At 50.3% G+C, this 20,613-nt stretch overlaps 1 protein-coding gene and 1 pseudogene across 1 annotated transcript; one reads left to right on the top strand and one right to left on the bottom strand.

Moving 5' to 3' along the window:
• Positions 1–1,339: 1,339 nt before the first annotated feature.
• Positions 1,340–8,227, top strand: LOC136530574 (GEM-like protein 7). Its single transcript, XM_066523328.1, has 4 exons — positions 1,340–1,960; positions 2,054–2,134; positions 2,264–2,538; positions 7,943–8,227. Exons 1-4 carry the CDS (start codon positions 1,849–1,851, stop codon positions 8,117–8,119), a joined length of 645 nt encoding a protein of 214 aa, XP_066379425.1. The 5' UTR covers positions 1,340–1,848; the 3' UTR covers positions 8,120–8,227.
• A 1,767-nt stretch (positions 8,228–9,994) lies between these two features.
• Positions 9,995–19,532, bottom strand: LOC136485044 (pentatricopeptide repeat-containing protein At4g39530-like; annotated as a pseudogene).
• Positions 19,533–20,613: the final 1,081 nt, after the last annotated feature.

The raw sequence follows: 20,613 nt of genomic DNA, 5'->3' as shown, positions 1-20,613 counted from the left end.
AGAGGTTAGAGTTAGTTTCTAGCTCAGGACTAGCCCTGAACTAACTCTAGCCTAAGAGATGTTTGGATACAAGGGTTAAAATGATAATAAATGTGCTTTTCAAATCATTGGTGCGGGTGAAAGTAGAGAGAAAACAGTGGACCCCACCTCAAATAGCCCCAACTAGCCCTAATAATCACCTCTTTGGGGGGATAGTTTTTTAGGGTGGGCTAATTGCAAATAACCCACTCTAGCCCTCCTGTTTGGCTACTTTAGGGCTTACTAGCCCAAACTAACTCTAACCCATGGATCCAAACAGGGCCAATATCACCTATCTGACGAGGTTGTGTGTAGGTTCAATGTACGTCAGGTCAACACCTGGCATGGAAAATGGAATGGAGACCTGCAACAAAGCAAGATTATTATATTCTTCAGTCCATATTTGCAGAAATCGACTAGTTGACACATCAGATGAGTCCCGTTACACATCATCCACAAGTCCGAGCCCATTACCTGGGCCACCATGTTCCTAAACTATGAACCTGACAGAGAAATACCTTTTATAGGTTTGTTTAAGATTCACAATGCTGTGTCCGGTGTCCCACAGGTGCAAATGAAAAGGCACACTAATGTCGAGTCACAGCTAAAAGGAGGATCTTCAGCCGAAAGGCTCAGCAGAACAGATTTGTTTTGCTTGGCATCGGTCAGCAGTTTAGTATTAAGGAATAGTAAATTACTGCAAACAGCTTTGAGATTTAAAGAAAACACACTCTTGAGGGGATGAGGCAAGCATGGCATTGTTGATGCCAAATAGTCAACTTCACATATCATGGATGAACAAGGCCATATTGAACTCAAAAGGTCAAATTACCACGTTAGCGGTACTCCGTTCGGTTTCCTAGGATTGGACCTAAGAACAATTCCAGCTTATCAAGATTATACAAATTAGTGAACAATTCCAACTGAGAATTGTTCGAGAGCCTCGTTCCTAAGTAACCGAATGAGGCCTAAAGCATCTATGCGTGTCCTTCCCTGCAGTATCCGTAAGTATGGTTAGGTTCTGAATGTAATTACACAAATATGTGCCGATGAGTACACAGCAGAAAGGATTTTTTAGTTTATGTTACTCTTCTGCTCCACACTAAGTGGCAGATTATCAAACCCACATCTCCAACACACAGTTGCCATTCATCTTGTCATGTAAATGTGCATATTTTTCTAGATTAATTGAGATTCCAAAACCTTCACAAGTATGCATGAAAGGGAAACATGTACCGGAACCAAATGTTACCGGTAGTTTGGTTTCAGGTTTGAACCACCACGTGTTTGTTTTACTTCCCTCTCCACTCTCCATGAACCTATTTCCTGAAATGGGAAAAAGAATCGGTTATGCACTAGGTGTCATAGACTACTTAGAGTTCATTATATTATTAGCAAAACCTATATTTTTCACTCATCAGAACCTTACAATGTACCAAAGCAACTATAAGCTTGTCATCAACTACATCGTCAGAACCTTGTGCTAAGCAATTAGCAATAGAAAGTGTAGTAGGAAAGGAAAGCATTGGCAGCTCCTCATTGGCTGGGTTGAAAGCTCCAGCTGTCCCGCTCATGCCCATTCCTTTGTCAAGAAAGCAGGCCTTGCTTTTGTTCCTGATGAGGCGATGATGAGTATGCAGCATCAAGTGCTGATTCGGTTACACCACATTGTTCCCTGGAATAAAGTTGCCTTTTTGGTGGCTTCACCTTATAAATACCCCCATATGGCTCAGACAATGAGCACTAGCAGGGATCAACTTCTCAGTTCTCACAGGCAAAGAGAAGTCTCCTAGCATCAAAGCAGATTTGTAGATAGACCTTCTCCAAGCAATGGAGACTTTCACCCAGGAGCATGTCATTGGAATTCCATTGACTTCGTTTGCATATGCCGATGAGGAAAGACAAGGAAAACCTTCCTGTTCTGCCTTGGTTCATAAAAAAAGTAAGAATCTCGCAACCTGCTTCCCCAGTTCTTCCTTTGCAAAAAAAATACTTTCTGTGCCCATACTGACTTGATATCCTTTTGATGATACAGATAAGAAGAGTTCCTTCATTTATCGGATGAACAATCTGAGCCATAAAACAGATAACTACATGCAAGGGTTCAAAGAACACTGTAAGAATCCAACCATTGTCCTTTTTCACAAACAAAGTTGTGTTATGTTGATAACATAAAAAAATTCATCATTGGGACTTAAAGGCTTTGTTGTTGTTGTTGTTGTTGATAAATCTTTTTCCTTTGCAGTAACTCTAGGACCGAAAATTTCAGAAACTATAAAAGGGAAACTAAGCTTCGGTGCAAAGGTTCTCCAAGCTGGTGGTATTGATAAAGTCTTCAGAGAATACTTTTCTGTCGAGAAAGATGAGAAACTACTGAAGGCTTTCCAGTGCTATCTTTCAACCACAGCTGGTCCAATAGCTGGAATGCTTTTCATCTCAACTAAGAAGATTGCTTTCCATAGTGATAGGCCTTTGAATTTCATGTCTCCAAAAGGAGGCAGTACAAGGGTGCCTTACAAGGTAATTGAAGCAAAATCTCTTTCTCAATGTTGGAGGTACAGAGTGTTTTTACTCAGCCAGGGATTGCACACCCAGGCGACTGCTCTTTCATATATAGGAGATAAGTAGCACATTGATTACATTGATGGCTCATTAGAGCATTAACTAAACAGCTAACTGCCTGGGTACTTGCACAGTCACTTGTGCTGCCCAAGGCCTTAATAGCAGAAACATAATTAAGCACAGATAACTAAGTGATAACTGGGAGCAGGACTTAACTTCTACAGTTCTCCCCCTAAGACCTGCTTCCCCCATCCTTGATCTTCATGATCCCAATCTTGCTTCTCATGTCTTCAAACTTGGCCTTGCCTAAGGCCTTAGTCAGAATGTCTGCCAGTTGATCATTTGTGGCGACGAACTCAGTCTTGATGCTGCCTTCTTCAACACAATCTCTGATGAAGTGTTGTTTGATTCTTATATGCTTGCTTCTGTCATGAAAGACAGGGTTCTTTGCAAGTGCTATTGCTGATTTGTTATCCACTCGCAGCTCTACTACTTCCACTTTCTTTCCCAACAATTCAGCAAGTAACCTGGACAGCCACAGAGCTTGTGTTGCAGCAGTAGTCATGGCAACATACTCTGCTTCACAGCTAGATAAGGCAACCACTCTTTGTTTAATGGACTGCCAACTGACCAGATTGTTGCCTAGGAAAAATAGACAACCTGTAGTGCTCTTGCTTGAGTCAATATCTCCAGCCAAGTCTGAGTCACAGTAGCCAATAAATCTGGCTTCACTGGATGCCTTGGTGAAGTGCAGGCCATACTCCAGACTGCCTGCCACATACCGAAGGATACGCTTCACTGCCTGCTGATGCTCTATGGTGGGCCTCTCCAGAAATCTACTCACAAACCCGACTGCAAATGCCAAGTCAGGTCGAGTATGAACCAAATATCGCAGGCTTCCAACCAGCTGCCTGTACTGTGTTGGATCAACTTCCTTGGCTGTACTCTTCTTGCTCAATCTTAGCCTTTCCTCCATAGGAGTGGCTGCTGGGTTGCAGTCCACCATACCACCCAATTCCAGTATCCTTTTGGCATAGTGAGTCTGTCTAAGGGTGATGCCATCGGTGTTCTGCTGTACTTCAATGCCCAGATAGAAGCTTAAGAGCCCGAGGTCACTCATCTCAAATGTTGCTTTCATTTCAGCCTTGAAGCTTTCAACATCCTGCTCTTTGGCCCCTGTGATGATCAAATCATCCACATACACACCGACAAGCAACAGAGAGTTTCCAGAACCTCGCCTATAGATTGCAGCTTCATGGTTGCTTTGTCTGAAACCTTTCTTTTTCAATGTTGAATCAAGCTTTGCATTCCATGCTCTTGGTGCTTGCCGTAGGCCATACAGAGCTTTGCGCAAGCGATACACCTTGTCTTCTTGTCCAGCAACAACAAAGCCAGGCGGCTGATGCACATATACCTCCTCGTTGAGGTCTCCATTCAGAAATGCGGACTTGACGTCCATCTGATGAACAGACCAACCCTCCTGTGCCGCCAGAGCCAACAAGACTCGAACGGATTCCATGCGTGCGACAGGGGCGAAAGCATCATCATAATCCACGCCTTCTTGCTGGACAAAGCCACGAGCGACAAGTCTGGCTTTGTGTTTGATAACATTACCGTGTTCGTCCTTCTTCAATTTGAACACCCACTTCAGGGTGATTGGACGGTGACCAGCAGGAGGCTTCACAAGCTCCCAGGTCTTGTTTCTCTCTACTGATCGCAGCTCTTCTTTCATTGCTGCGCACCACGCTGGATCTCTCTTGGCTTCAGTATGCGAAGTTGGTTCGCCAGAGTGCGTTAGATGCAGCTCTGCGAACAGGCGAGTTGCAGGTGGCGGTGTGGGCTGCTGGCCAATGATATTGCTGACAGTTCTGTAGCGAAGGGGTTCATCCTCGTGATAAGCATCCAGTCGATCATCATCATCCTCCAGAGGCGTGGCATGCTCAATCTGAGAACTTGGTGGCGGTGGTGACACTTCCAGTGCCGCTGGAGCAGAATTAGCTTGAGGATGAGTTGATGCGGAGCCCTCTACTCCTTCAACTCCAATTGGGCTGTTTGATGCGGGTGTTCTTGGTGAATCCGGGAGCAGAGGCGACGACGGCGGTGCTGGTTCGCTCACCTCCTCTGACCAGACATACTCAACTGTGAATTCACTGCTGTTCACAGCTGATGGCCCAGATTCCGGCGAGGACCAATCCCAGCCATGTTCTTCATCAAATACAACATCACGGCTGATCCTGACACGCCCGCTCACAGGCTCAAACACCCTATATGCCTTAGCTCCTTCTGCATAACCAATAAACACGCCGGCCTCGCCGCGGTCATCAAGTTTGCGCAGCTGACTGAGCTTCCTTGTGTATGCCACACACCCAAACACTTTCATGTGTCCCAGAGTTGGTGAACGTCCATGCCAGGCCTCATATGGGGTGATCCCCTTCAACGCACGTGTCGGTGATCGGTTCAGTATGTGGACTGCTGTCATCACAGCCTCCCCCCAAAACCGAGCTGGCAGGCCCCTCTGCTTAAGCAGTGCCCTTGCCATGGCCACTACTGACTGATTGCGCCGTTCAACTACCCCATTCTGCTGAGGTGAGTGAGGAGCACTGAAGTGCCTCTTAATGCCTTGTTCTGCGCAGTAGGTAGCGAAATCAGCAACTGTGAATTCTCCTCCATTATCGGTGCGAAGCACCCTGATTTTCTGACCACTTTCCGCCTCTGCGCTCAGTTTGATGCGCTTGATGGCTTCTGCTGCTGCATCCTTGCTTGGTATGAGCGCTGCCCACATGAAACGGCTAGCGTCATCGACGAGCAGCAGGAAATATCGATTCCCTCCAGGTGTTGCAGGTGTCACTGGTCCGCAAAGATCGCCGTGCACCAGCTCAAGGGGCTGTTTGGCACGGTACTGTGTTGCAGCTGGGAACGGGCGCCTTCTCATTTTGGTGGTGACACAGGTGTCACACACCTGCTCCACATGGTCAATAACCGGGACACCGCGCGCCATCTCCTCCTTCCCAAGTCTGCGGAGTGCATCAAAATTCAAATGCCCCATCCTCTCATGCCACTGCCACGCTACATCTCCTCTGCATGCTGCAAGACAAAGTGGCTGGACTGCATGAAGTTGGAGTGTGTACAATCTGTTAGCCCCTCTCTTCACCTTGGCAATCAAACGGCCAGTGTGTTCCCAGATACGTAACACGTCGTGATATATCTCCACCTTGGAACCAGTCTCGTCAAGCTGACCCAGACTGATAATGGAATTCTTCAGGGCTGGTATATAGTACACACCCTGCAGCACCCTATGCTCACCAGTTCTTCCTTCGAAAGCAATCGAACCGATGCCTTTGATGTCAACCTTGGACGCATCTCCAAATCGGACCGTGCCTCGCACGTCCGTGTTCAAGTCAGAAAAGAGCTCACGCCGTCCAGTCATATGGTGTGTAGCTCCTGAATCAAGGTACCACACATCTGCCTTTTCTTCATCGCCATTGGCACCAAGGAAGGCGCGGGCTTTTGGTTCTTCCAGATTCACCTCTTGAGCAGCATAGGTGTATGCCGGCGCGCACTTATCAAGATCAACGAGCCCATGCGCCAGAAACAGAGCCCCATCATCCTCGCATTCTGCATACTGCACACGGCCATTGTGGCCGCCGTCACCGCCGCCTGCGCCCCCTCGGCCACCAGCGTGCTGGCCTTGATTGCCACCGCGGCCGCCGCCACGACGGCCTCTGCCCCGTCCGCTGCCACGGTCACCGCCACCATCACGGTCACCATCTCTGTCTCGGCGTGGATGAGGGCAGTCTCTTGCCCAGTGGCCCTCCTGGCCACAATTGTGGCAGGTATCGCCACAGCGTCCACCATCGCGGCCGCCGCCACGGCCCTTTCCTCGCCAGCCGCCGCGACCGCGGCCACCACCGCCGCCTTGGCCGCCGCCGCGCTGATTCTTTGAACTAGAGCCAGCAGAATCATCCCCGCTGCCCTTCTTCTCCTTCTTCCAGCGTGCGCGCCATTGCTCCTCAGTATACATGAGCTTGCCGCCGACGGTGATTGGCTCGGTAGGCGCTTGCTCTTCACGGTCATCAACAGCCTTGAGCCTCCCAGTGGCTTCCTCAAGCGTGAGCATGTCAAAGTCCAGAAACTGCTCAATAGCAACCACAATCTGCGCATACTTCGACGGTACTGTACGCAGATACTTCTCCACCACACGCCTCTCATCGATGTCCTGATCACCATGAAGGACAAGCTGTCGATGCAGAGTTGAGAGGCGGAAGGCAAAATCTTCGACGCTCTCTCCTGGCTTGACACTGATGTTCTCCCAGTCGCGGCGGATGCGTTGCAGCGTCGCGCGGCGGACCCTGTCCACGCCGATGCGCGCAGCAGCTATGGCGTCCCACGCCTCCTTCGCCGTCCGCTTGTCGATGAGCGGAATCCCCATCTCCTTGGGAACCGCTGCGACAATCGCCTCCATAGCCCGCCGGTCGTCGCGGAACGAGACCCGCTCTCCTTCAACTGCGTCCCACAGATCGCGGGCCTGCATTCGCAGTTTCATCTCTTGGCTCCATTCGTGGTAGTTCGTCTTGGACAGCATCGGCCAGTTCGTGCTGCTGCCCGAGTCCCTGTATACGACCCTATCGTACACAGGCGACTCCCGACGCCCGCCACCGCGGCCACGCCTGCGGACTGGCGGAGATGGAGACCTCCGGCGCGGGCTCTTGACCTCCTCCTCTTCTTCTTCATACTCCAGCTCCTCTTCTTCCTTCTCTGCTGCAATCTCCTCCCTCAGCACCCGCGCGGTCCTTGCCGCCTCCTCTGCAGCCGCCGCCGCCTGCCGCGCCGCCTGGACCGCCTGCGCAGCTGCCTCCTCTGCAGCTTTCAAGCGCGCGGCCCGGCCAGAGGAGTCCTCCGCATCGCTGACGCCCTTGGCAGCCTTCCTTCGGCGCTCAGAAGATGTCGAGGCCATGGATAAGAAAGCAGGGAAGAGGGCTCGAGTAGAAGATGAGAGAGAGGTGTCTAACCTAGGCTCTGGTACCAATTGTTGGAGGTACAGAGTGTTTTTACTCAGCCAGGGATTGCACACCCAGGCGACTGCTCTTTCATATATAGGAGATAAGTAGCACATTGATTACATTGATGGCTCATTAGAGCATTAACTAAACAGCTAACTGCCTGGGTACTTGCACAGTCACTTGTGCTGCCCAAGGCCTTAATAGCAGAAACATAATTAAGCACAGATAACTAAGTGATAACTGGGAGCAGGACTTAACTTCTACACTCAATTTGTGTACCTGAAGTTTATCAGATAGAAACTGTGACCTAAAGATATCGGACATACTTGAGTTAAAGCTAATAAAATATGTACCTTCTGCAGGTGTTGATCCCCACAAAGAGGATAAAGAGTGCTTCAGTGCGGGAAAATTTATACAATCCAGACGAGAAATATATTGATGTAGTTACTGTTGATGGCTTTGATTTTTGGTTCATGGGCTTTGTCAGCTATGAGAAGTCATTCAAATATCTTCAGCATGTAATTCCGGAGCTGAGATGATGCACATAGTTTTGTAACGTGAAACATCATAGATACCATGTTGATATGGTATATGTACATTGAAGAGATAGAATTGATCAATCACATTGATTGTGAAGCAAAGTTTTTCAACTATGTTCTTGAATATTCAGTATTCTCAAATGCATTGACTGATCATACTGAACAAACTAATCAATCAGATCCTGCCGGTACTTTTTTTACTAACCAACAGGTTATCTTAGACTGGGAGATTTATCTTAGAGAGACTCAGCTCTTAACAGGAACTTTCATTTGAAAAGTATAACTGGACAGGCAATATGCAGAACAGAAGTTCTCACCCTAAGTAAAGCGTGCAAGCAGCTTTTCTAATTCAAGGATATGACAGTTCCAGCCGAGGGCCTGTTAGCTATAATCCTGTGCGTCCATGCATGTGTCCAAGTTCATTGTGTCTAGGTGCAGTTTTTAGTACTAGCAGATTTTCAGCCAGTAGTTAAGGAGAATAATAGGCAATCATAGGAGTTATGACTGCAGTAATTAGGAGGATAGGGCAGGTATATCAGCTATATATGAGAGAGAGAGAGAGAGAGAGAGAGAGGGAGGGAGGGAGTGATTCCCTAGTGTTTGTGATAAACACTGAAGACAGAGGGAGTGATTCCCTAGTGTGTGTTTGTGATAAACACTGAAGATAGAGGGGTAATTTCCTAGTGTTTGCGATAAACACGTAAAACAGAGGGAGTGATTCCCTAGTGTTTGTGATAAACACCGAAGAGGCGAAGATAGAGGGACTGATTCCCTAGTGTTTGTGATAAACACTGAAGATAGAGGGAGTGATTTCATGGTGTGTGTGTGTTACTTTTAAACACTCAAGAATGGAGAGGGAGTGATTTCCAACAGGGCCAAGCTAGAGCTTAATCGACCCTGGTGGCTCACTTCAAATAAAAGTTCTCATATGGTCATACAAATTTTTGATTTTTTGTCATTTGTTTGGTCCAATTTGGACTTTTCATAAAAAAAAAGATGAACTTTTTTGGCAAAATGTATTAAATAATTCAGTTCCACTTGGTCTCATTTTCCAGTAACCTCTCCCATAGCTAGTCTTACTGGAGTGTTATGCCAAATATGTTAGTTAACTGAGCACTAACAATGTTCAAATATCAATTAGTCGTGTTATGTTATAGAATAAGAGAGAAACACTAGGACTCAATTCCATCAGGCATCTGAAGCTTACTTGACGTAGTTTTTGTAAGTTTGCATATCAATTTTCAAGGCTCAGGTCTTAATTCTTCACCACTTGGTCTCATTTTCCATTTTTTGTCCTTGAGATTGTTATATCTGGTAACTCTATATTTTGTCTGCAGCATCAAAATGGTTATATCTGGTAACCATACATTCACATGCCAGTTGCAATGTGACACCCAGTATAAGCATTGTGAAACGACCAGCTGGCAGCAATGTAAGAATGCCATATGTATCCTTTCTATGCCAATGGAAGAAAGAAGTGATAGATAAGAGCTAATCACCAGTAATCTCTACAGGAACACCTCACTTTTAAAAAATGGTGGAACCAATGATGACATCCCTGTTTTCTACCTTAGAAATGAACTTCAATGCAGAATGGCAGTCTACACAGATCTGCAAATTCTTCTTCATGATGATTTGTTTTGTAGCTGGCATGCTTATCAAAGCAAAAGCAACGGCAATCCTCTCACTGTGATATCGCAGAAGCCTCTCCTTTTTTCTATCTTCAAGGTTAAGTGGCAAGGAGATTGTGTCTGGGACATAACCTTCCTCCTTTATCCTTCTGGAGAGTTCCTTAAGCTTTTTGTATATCTGCTCCTGTTGTGGGTGTTACCAAACCTCAGATCCAAACACATGTGTTTTCTTGTTAGCATCGACCTAGCTAAATCCGGGCAGTTTTTTAATACTGCTATCCTTCATCAACTTCCTGACTGCCTTCACATCCTCCCATTGGCCCAATGATGCATATACCCCAGAAAGGGATGTTAGAATAATCTATTGTTTTCCTTGTGTGAACATACAGCAAGGGGAAGACGGCGTCGAAAAGACCCCTTGCTGTGATACTGTAGCCGCTATCAGAGGCAGACGCCGAACGGCTCACCTGCCGGACTGTAACCACATGCAGGGACAGGCGCAGAAGTCAGTCCTGCTGTGTTATTTAGTTACTGTTGCAGCATGTGCGCTGTACTAGGACTAGATAGATAGAGTTGTATAAAAATACTATCACGGCAACTCAGTAAAAAGAGTTCAGATTTGCAATCTCCTATACAGGGCTTCGGCCAACGCTGGTGTCTTGTACTGTGTGTGTATATTCTGTTCTCCCTCTTCTTCAACCTCTAGCCATAGTGTGTGGGGACAGACAACGCTTGTTCGTGGTCGGCTTAGCTAGTGGGTGCTCGGCAACACTAGCTGATGCTCGGTAAGACTGGTGAGTGGTTCACTCACCTGAGCCGGCGATCCTGTGGGCTAACAAGTGGTATTAGAGTCGTACAAACGTCATCGCCAGACTAACCGCTGGCGATAATGGGCGGTTCAAAGATGGGCGACAGCAGTGGCACTACTGTGGTTGCCCAGCCACGACCGGAGGTCGTTGTTAGCATGGTGCGGGAGGTCAGCGGCACCAGTTGGCCGACGCTGACTCGCACCAACTATAGAGTGGTCGCATAAAGGTCAAGCTCAAAGCCAGACGACTCTGGAATGTTGTTGATAAAAGCACCGACAATGAGGAAGATGACATGTCAGCGTTGGAGGCTATCCTCGCTGTTGTACTGGCAGAGTACAGGAAGCCGTTGGAGGCGAAGAGCTCTGCTAAGGAGGCGTGGGAGGCTATTGCGGCGATGCGCGTCGGTTCTGACAGCACAAAGAAGACGACGGCCCAGCTTCTGAAGCAGAAGTACGCCAACCTCAAGTTCAAAGATGGTGAAACGGTGGAGGACTTCTCCCTCCGCCTGTAGACGCTCATCAGCAAGCTGAAGAGCCATGGCGTCACCATCGACGAAGAGGAGACGGTCTCCAAGTACCTCCACTCCGTACCGGCAAAGTACATCCAGATCGCTCTCTCTATAGAGACGATGCTGAACTTGTCCACCCTCACCATTGAGGATGTGACAGGCCGTCTGTGGGTGGTGGACGAGCACCTGAAGCAGGCGACAGCAACGAAGGACAGCGATAAACTGTTGCTGACGGAAAAGGAGTAGGCTGCTCGAAGGAACTCCGGGAAGGCAGCCTCCTCCAGCCGCGGTGGCGATGGCAAGCGCCGCGGCAAGACTTCTTCGGAGAAGAAGAAGCAAGTCGACCCCAACGCATGTCGGCGCTGTGGGAAGATGAGCCATTGGACACGGGAGTGCCCAAATCGCAAGCAGGAGAAGAAGGCTGAAGCTCATTTGGCGCAAACTGATGATAAGGATGAGGCCACTATCCTGATGGCGACGTTCTATGCACTGCATGACGTCGAGATCGAGGAGAATGAAGAGACGAAGACGATGGAAGGACCTAGGAAGGTGAAAGGTCCTTGTTTGGTTTTGGTAATTGAGTGACAACTTAGGTGGACTAATTGTGTTTATGTGAGATACACAGGTGATTAGTCCACAGGTACATGTGTGTGAGCAACATATGCCATGAAGGTGAAATGGCTTGGAGATGTTGCAAAGCTCACACATGTGATGATGAAGGAGCTTAAATGCACATGAGACATGACATTGAGTCATGTGATCAAGGTGGAGAAGATCAAGACAAGACTTGGCTTGATGGACCAGTTGCAAGCGTGAAGGGCAAGTCGAAGGCTTTGGAGTGATGGACCGCGTGGCGGTGAAGCTTGAGCAAGACTTGGCGCCGATGGACGATGGCAACGGTGAAGAGCAAGTAGAGTCAAGATCGATGAACCAATATGATCATGTGATGATATAAAGTGGATCATATCATTGTTGATCATGTTGGTGCATGTGTTGCATCGACATTGAAGGAGATGGAATGGAATGCGCAAGGCAAAGATATAACCTAGGGCATTTCATTTCACCGGTCATAGGTGTGTAAAGAAGTTTATGACCGGGTTTAGGATAGATGGCCGTACTATCAAGAGGGGCAAACTTGTTTGCATATCGGTCATCTAGTGCCACTCGAGTGATCTAACTTTGCATTGTCGCTAGGATCGAGTGGCGTGGCAAGTTGAGTGGCTAACATCCTTTGGGAAATGATTGTGAAAATGCTAACACACATACACATGGTGGTGTACACTTGGTGGTGTTGGCACATTTACAAAGGAGGTCGTGTTTGTAGGGGTGAGATGGGTTCGGCGCTTTCGGGAAAATGGAATGCCTATTTTCTATTGCGCCGGATGCAAATTCTGGTGGTTAGCACATTGGTGCAAGGGTGAAGAAGTTAGAAGTGAAAACGAGTTGGTCGCGAAGATGCCGGCGTCGGTCAACTGACCGGACGCTGGATCTGAATGCATCGGACGCTGGAAGGCTGCGTCCGGTCAGGCTGACGTACGGTGACGCAGTAACTGGAGTGTGACCGGACGCTGGCTGCGTCCGATCACGTTCGACCGGACGCGTCCGGTCATGCTCGGGAGCTTACTGGAAACGACCGGACATTGGGGGTTCAGCGTCCGGTCAGTTGAAGCTGGAGCGTCCGGTCAGGTCAAGTGACCGTTGGAACCGGAACACGTGGTCGTCTGCGAGCGACCGGACACTGGGGTCTAGCGTCCGGTCAACACGACCGGAGCGTCCGGTTAGCCCGACCGTTGCCCAGTGAAGGGGTAACGGCTAGTTTAGCCCTTGGGGCTATAAATAGAAGTGGCCCTCGGCCATGGCTGGTGCTGAGCACCTTGGGGGGACTTTGTGTCCTTGCTTGAGAGTGCTTGGGAGCCCTCTATCACACACATACTTGATAGTGATCATTCGATTGTGTGAGTGAGCGATTCTAGTGCGATTGCATCGTGAGGTTGCATCGAGTGGCACTAGGTGATCGAGTTGCAAGCCGATGGTGTTTGTTACTCTTGGAGGTTGCCACCTCCTAGACGGCTTGGTGGTGGTCTCCGTCGAAGCCCGCAAGAAGCTTGTGCGGTGCTCCAGAGAAGTGCTTGTGAGGGGTACTTGTGCTCGCCCCGCGGGAGCCACGAAGAGCAACTCTAGTAAAACGTGTCATTGAGCTACCCTCACTCAAGGGGTAGGTTCTTGCGGCGCCCGACGTGCGGGCTTAGCGGTTGATGCTAATTAGCCGCCGAACCACCAAGTGAGCGGTCGACACAACGGGGACTAGCGTGTTGGCAAACACGTGAACCTCGGGAGAAAAATCATCGTGTCAACCTTGTTCTTCCCGTTGGTTTGCATCCCCGTTACACAAGCTTGCATTTACTTTCATATACATTAAGCTTGTGTTGTTGCTCTTGTAATTAGATAGCTTGCGTAGCTTGTTAATTACCTTCTTGCTTGTGTAGCATAGAAGTAGCTCCCTTGCGTGGTTAATTTGGTTTTAGTAACCTTGTTAGTCACATTGCTTAGTTTGTGTAGCTAAGTATTTGTGCTCTCTAATTAGGCATTGGTTGCCTTGTTATTGAGCATCGCTAGTGAGCATCGTTAGCTTTGTGCTTTTGCTTACTAGCATGTGTAGGAGCTCCCTTGTTGCTTAAAGTACTAGTGGCATAGGTTTGTGTAACCTTGCTCCTAGAATTGTTTAGGAGAGCTCTAGCTAGCCCGACACCTTTGTTGCATAATTGTTATCTTTGCAAGGTGCTAGTGAACATATATAGTGGGGTATAGTCTTGGCTAGACCGATAGTTTTAATTCCGCATTTGTATCGGTTAGCCGACACGATTAAGTTTTAGAAAAGACTATTCACCCCCCCTCTAGTCGCCATCTCGACCCTTCAGAAGGCCCTGAAGACTGTCAACCTCGACGAACCACATGCCCAAGTCCACCTTGGACGTGTGGGCGCCGACTAGGAGCAGCGGTGGTATCTGGACTCTGGTGCTAGCAACCACATGACGGGCTCCAAAGCATCCTTCTTCGAGCTCGACGACGATGTTACTGGTACGGTGAAGTTTGGTGACGGCTCAAGGGTGGCTATCCAAGAGCGCGACACCATCATCTTCAGGTGTCAGAACGGGGAGCATCGCGCGCTAACGGATGTATATTACATCCCGCAGCTGCGTTCCAGCATCATCAGCATTAGTCAGCTGGATGAGCGTGGTAGCGAGGTACTGATCAAGGACGGAGTCCTTAGGATCAGGGACCGGGAGCAGCGACTTCTCGCCAAGGTGAAGAGGTCCCTGAATCGGTTGTACCTGCTTGACCTGAAGGTAGAGCAGCCAGTGTGCCTGGCGGCAAGGCACACCGAGGAACCGTGGATGTGGCATGCCCGGTTCGGACATCTCAGCTTTGACACGCTTGGTCGGCTGGAGAAGATGGTCCGAGGGCTACCCCACATCAAGCACGGAGGCGAGTTGTGTAACAGTTGCCTGGCCAGAAAGCAGAGGCTGCCATTCCCAAAGGCGACCAAGTATCACGCGAAGGACGCTCTCGAGCTCATCCACGGCGACCTCTGCGGGCCGATCATGCATGCTACAAACGGTGGTCGATGGTACTTCCTCCTGCTCGTGGATGATTGCAGTCACTACATGTGGCTGCAACTCCTAACGAGCAAGGACAAAGCGGCGGCGGCGATCAAGAAGTTCAAGATTCACGTGGAGGCCGAGAGCGGCAAGAAGCTCCGAGTGCTGAGGACTGATCGCGGCGACGAATTCACTTCGGTGGAGTTCGCTGCGTACTGCGCGGATTAAGGTGTGGTGCGACACCACACCGCACCGTACTCGCCACAACAGAATGGCGTGGTGGAAAGGCGGAATCAGACGGTGATTGGCATGGCCCGATCCATGATGAAGGCTAAAGGCATGCCGGTAAGGTTCTGGGTGAGGCAGTGACCACGGCGGTGTTCATCCTCAATCGCGCTCCGACCAAGGCCCTGACAGGCAAGACGCCGTTCGAAGCTTGGTATAGGCGCAAGCCGAGCGTGTCTTTCCTCCAGACATTCGGCTGCATTGGCCACGTCAGGAAGACGAACCCGAACATCACCAAGCTGGAGGACAGGAGCACACCGATGGTGTTCCTGGGCTACGCGGAGGGTACCAAGGCGTACCGGCTCTACGACCCACGCGAAGACAAGGTACTTGTCTCGCGCGACGTCTTGTTTGACGAGAAGGCGGCTTGGGACTAGAGCAGTCCGAGCACGGGGGAAGCTGGCGGTTTCACCAGCACCTTCGTCGTCGAGCACTTAGTCATCCATGGAGGTGGAGACGCTGGGGAAGAGGTGCCGAGCACTCCGGGAGGAGTGACGGACACTCCAGCGACAAAGCCGAGCACTCCTAGGACAGTGTCGAGCACTTCGGGGGGATGCCAAGCACGTCAGGAGTGGCACCGAGAGGTTCTACAGTGGTGGCGACCATTCCAGGACGGGTGCTGAGCACTCCCGTGGCGGAGCCAAGAGGTCTTACAATGGTGCCGACCACTCCAAGACTGAGGCTGAGCACTCCTACAATGATGCCGAGTACTGCAGGAGTAATGACGAGCTGTCTAGAAGTAGTACCGAGCACTGCAACCAGGGTGCCGAGCACTCCGATAGAACAGGGAACTCCGTCAAAATGGATTGAGTTCGTCTCATCTCCAAGTGACATAACTGAGTTCGTAAATGCCTTCCATGAAGGTGAGGAGGTGTGGTTTCGCAGGCTGGACTAGGCGGCACAGGACCCTCAAGACTGACTGGTGGGCTGCTCAATGACGCAGAGCTACTGCTCGTCAGTGCAGAGGAACCACCCACGTTCGCGCTAGCCGAGCGGGACGAAAACTGACGACGGGCGATGTTGGAGGAGATGAAGGCGATCAAGGAAACGAGACATGGCAGCTCGTCGATCCACCTCCAGGATGTCGTCCGATCAGCCTGAAGTGGGTGTATAAGGTCAAGCGGGATGAGCTCGGCACCATTGTCAAGCACAAGGCGCGCCTCGTCGCCCGAGGCTTTGTTCAGCGTGAGGGCATAGACTTCGAGGAGGTCTTTACGCCAGTAGCGCGTATGGAGTCAGTCCGTTTGCTACTGGCCTTGGCAGCAGCAAAGGACTGGCGCGTCCATCGCTTGGACCTTAAATCAGCCTTCCTCAACGGTGAGCTGGCAGAGACGGTCTTCGTCAGGCAACCTCCAAGTTTTGCCATCAAGGGAGAGGAGCACAGGGTGCTCCGACTGCGCAAGGCGCTATATGGCTACGGCAGGCCCCACGAGCATGGAACGCCAAGCTTGATGCCACGCTGGGCGAGCTTGGGTTTCAACAGTGCACAACCGAGCACGCGCTCTACATGCGGCGACAGGGAAAGGAGGAGCTCGTTGTCGCCGTGTATGTGGATGACTTAATCGTCACCGGCGCGCGCACGGAGGACATCAACGGCTTCAAGCGCGAGATGGCGACTCGTTTTCGAATGAGCGATCTCGGAGAAATCTCCTACTACCTCGGCATCGAGTTGAGACAGGGGAAGGAGGAACTCACGCTCGGTCAGAGCGCGTATGCCTCCAAGCTGTTGGAGCGGAGTGGCATTGCTGAGTGCAAGCCATGCGTGACTCCGATAGAGGAGCGGCTGAAGCTGACGAAGGCCAGCACTGCGGCGAAGGTGGATGCAACACTCTACCGGAGCATCGTCGGTGGTCTACGCTACCTAGTCCACACGAGGCCAGACATTGCGTTCGCCGTGGACTACGTTAGTCGCTTCATGGAGGAACCCAAAGAGGATCACTGGGCTACAGTGAAGCGGCTACTACGCTACGTCAAGGGGACGATGGATCAAGAGATCATCTTTCCCAAGACCGGCGGGAGTAGGCTGCAGCTCACTATGTTCAGCGGTGCATACGTGGCGGGGGACATTGACGGACGACGGAGAACCTCTAGCATGCTCGTCTTCCTCGGGTCGGCCCCAATTTCATGGCTATCGCTGAAATAAAAGGTGGTGGCGCTATCTACGTGCGAGGCAGAGTACGTAGCGGCAGCCACAGCGGCGTGCCAAGTTGTGTGGCTACGCCGGCTGCTGGGCGAGCTGACCGGCGTGAAAGCTCACCCACTAGCACTGATGGTGGACAACCAGCCCGCCATCGCCCTCGCGAAGAATCCGGTTCTGCACGACCAGAGCAAACACATCGACGTAAAGTTCCACTTCCTCAAGGACTGTGTCGATGGAGGGCAGATCGTCGTCGAGTTCGTCGAAACTGGTCGACAACTCGCGGATATTCTCACCAAGCCGCTCGGACGTCTTTGACTCACGGAGCTGAAGGAGATGATCGGCATGGAGGGGTTACAAAGGATAACAGCAGGATTTGAGGAAGAATTGTTAGAATAATCTACTGCTTTCTTTGTGTGAACATACAGCAAGGGGAAGACGGCGCCAAAAAGGCCCCCTGCTGTGATACTGTAGCCACTGTCAGAGGCAGGTGCTGAACAGCTCACCTGCCGAACTGTAACCACATGTAGGGAAAGGCGTAGAAGTCAGTCATGCTGTGTTATATAGTTACAGTTGCAGCATGTGCGATGTAATAGGACTAGATAGATAGAGTTGTATAAATAGACTACCACGGTAACTCAGTAAAGAGAGTTCAGATTTACCATCTCTTATACAGGGCTTCGGCCAACGCTGATGTCTTGTACTATGTGTTTATGCTCTGTTCTCCCTCTTCTTCAACCTCTAGCCATAGTGTGTGGGGACGGACAACGTTTGTTCGTGCTCGGCAACACTAGCGGGTGCTTGGTAAGACTGGTGAGTGGTTCACTCACCTGAGCCATTGATCCTGTGAGCTAACAAGGGATACGTGAATACCGGTGTTATCTGGATCAAGCTTCATAAGATTCTGTGCAGCAACCTCTCCCAACTCCTTGTTTCCTCGCATCCAGCATGCTCCAAGCAAGGAGCACCAACCATACGCATTGGGCTTGACAGGCTCACTTATGAATTTTTATGCTTCATCTAGTCTCCCAGCTCGACCATACATATCAATGATACATGAATAATGCTCCTCTTTAGGCTCAATACCATGTGCATCCTTCATAGAGTAAAAATATTCCAGTCCTTCGTCCACTAATCCAGCATGACTGCATGCAGTCAGGAGGCAGACAAATGTAATGTGATTTGGCCTGATACCACTTGCGGTCATCCTATCAAAAGCTTGGATTGCCCCCCAACCATGACCGTGCTGTGTATATACATTTATAACCGCGTTCCAGGCGGCCTCAGTGTGGTATCCAATCTCATTAAATAACTGAAGGGACAAACTTATGAGGCCACATTTTCCATACATATACACAAGGGTGGAACCAACAAATGAGTCACTGATCAAACTTGTCTTGATCACTTGAGCATGCAGCTGAGCACCTTGTTCGAGCAGATCTTGCATGGCACAGCCCTTAATCATGCTTGCGAAAGTAAATTCATTGGGCTCAATGCCTTGCCTCCCCAACTCAGTATACGTCTCAAGAGCCTCCTCAATACGATCAGCCTCAACGTAACCGTCAATCAGTGAGGTGCCTGACACAACATTCCAACCTCCAGGATCAATCTTCACCACACGAGAGGCACTCTCCAAATCCCCAGACTTAGCATACATGTCCAGTAGCGCATTCCTCACAACAGTCTCCAGTTCAAACCCAGCCTTAATTATACAACAATGCAGGCTTCGACCAAACCATCCATCCTTGAGCCCCCCCTGATGCACTCAATGCACTGCAGAAGACATGCTGGTCAGCTCCAACCAGGCCCTCACATTTCATATCCCGGAAAGCCAGAATAGCGGCCTCGAGGCTCCCGTTCTTTGCATAGCCGTCGATCATGGTAGTCCAGGTGACGGCGTCCTTGTGCGGCATTTGGTCGAATACCCTGCACGCCTCAACAAGGAGCCCACACTTGGAGTACATGTCCGCAAGGTTGCTCGCGACGAAGAGCTCGTTGTCGAAGCCAAGCCTGATGCCGATGCAGTGCAGCTGCGTGCCGGGGCGCGGGGCGGAGAGTGCGGCCGCGGCACGCGCGGCGCTGGAGAGCGCGAACTGCGTGGGGGCAATGTGCGCGCGGCGCATGGCGGCGAAGGCGGCGAGCGCGTCGTGGTGCATGGAGTTCTGGACGAGACCAGAGACGAGCGTCGTCCAAGAGACGAGGTTGGGGCGGGGCACGACGCCGAACATGCGGACGGCGGAGGCCGCGTCGGCGCAGTGGGAGTACATGGTGATGAGGTGGTTGACGAGGAAGGTGGACGTAGCAGCTGCGCCGGTGAGCAAGAGGCGCGCATGGAGGGCGCGGCCGCGGCGGATATCACCGGTGCTGCCGCACGACTGGAGGAGCGCGGCGAAGCGGAGGGAGGCGTCGGCGGCCGGCGGGCCTGTGTTCTGGCTCCGGAGGGCTGGAACTGAAATGGCAGAGTGAGACCCCGCGTGTACTTACTTTGACAGCGTTTTAGGCCACCGAACCCAATATCTAAGCGCTAATAAAATGCTCCGTCCGTCCGACCGGACGTGACAGACCCGCTTCGCACCGCCACGCCCCTGCACCTCGCGCCGCGCATCGTGCGCCCCTCGCATGTTGTACGGGACCCGCTTCGCGCTGCGTGCGCCTCGTGCCGCGCACCCCGCCCGGGCCTCACGTCGTTCGCGCCTTGCGGCCCGCTGCCCGCGTCTCGCGCTGCGCTGCGCTCACCGGCGCCGCGTCAACTAGCCCCCCTTGACTGCAGCGACATATTGCAGCCATATGTTTTATGTGTTCAGATGTACATTATATATGTTTTATCTAGATATTGTAAAAATAGATCTGTTGTTGTATTATTGTAATGGTTATACACGTATGTTTCAATTGTTTCAGTTGTTTGAAATATATGATGCAAGTGTTTTATCTGGATATTGCATATGTTGATGTGGCTATACATGTATGTTGCAAAGTGTACGTGCTAAATATTTCACTTGTTTCAGATCTATGTTGCAAGTGTTTCATTTAGATATTGCATATGTTGTAATATTGCATATGTTTCAGACATATGTTGCAAACATCTATTCAAAATACTTCATCTGTTTCAGACGTATGTTGCAAGTGCGTTTATCTAGATGTTGTAGTTGTTATACACATATGTTGCAAAACGTATGTTTGTAAATGTTTCACCTATCTCAGACGTATGTTGCAAAAGTGCTTTCATGTTGCACCATTAGCAGGAGTAGAAAGCGGACTGATGCAGATGCAGTCCCGTGGGCACAGCAAACCCCATATACGCAGCAAGCGAAGTGGGCATGTGGCGCGTCAATAGACATGTGGTGTGGTCCCACCTACATGAGCATTAACAGGCATGTGTCACGCAACTATATGTGTATGTGCATGGCGTGCAGGCGCAGCAGTTGCATATGGCATGTGGGGACGAACATGCAGGCACAATAGTTGTAGGCGAAGTGGGCACTATTCCATTTCTTCATCAGTGGAGCGCATTCGCGTGGGAACCGT

This window comes from Miscanthus floridulus, chromosome 1 (genome assembly GCF_019320115.1).
Source record: "Miscanthus floridulus cultivar M001 chromosome 1, ASM1932011v1, whole genome shotgun sequence".
Classification (NCBI taxonomy): Eukaryota; Viridiplantae; Streptophyta; class Magnoliopsida; order Poales; family Poaceae; genus Miscanthus; species Miscanthus floridulus.
The sequence above is the reverse complement of the archived record's forward strand: the minus strand, read 5'-3'. Positions and strand labels throughout refer to the sequence as shown.

Bases quoted from the DNA above. Each gene is read 5' to 3' on its own strand.
- LOC136530574 (XM_066523328.1), top strand. From the start codon at position 1,849: ATGGAGACTTTCACCCAGGAGCATGTCATTGGAATTCCATTGACTTCG. The intron at 2,135-2,263 runs GTAAGAATCCAA...TTTCCTTTGCAG, and splicing joins GCAAGGGTTCAAAGAACACT to TAACTCTAGGACCGAAAATT. The intron at 2,539-7,942 runs GTAATTGAAGCA...TACCTTCTGCAG, and splicing joins GTACAAGGGTGCCTTACAAG to GTGTTGATCCCCACAAAGAG.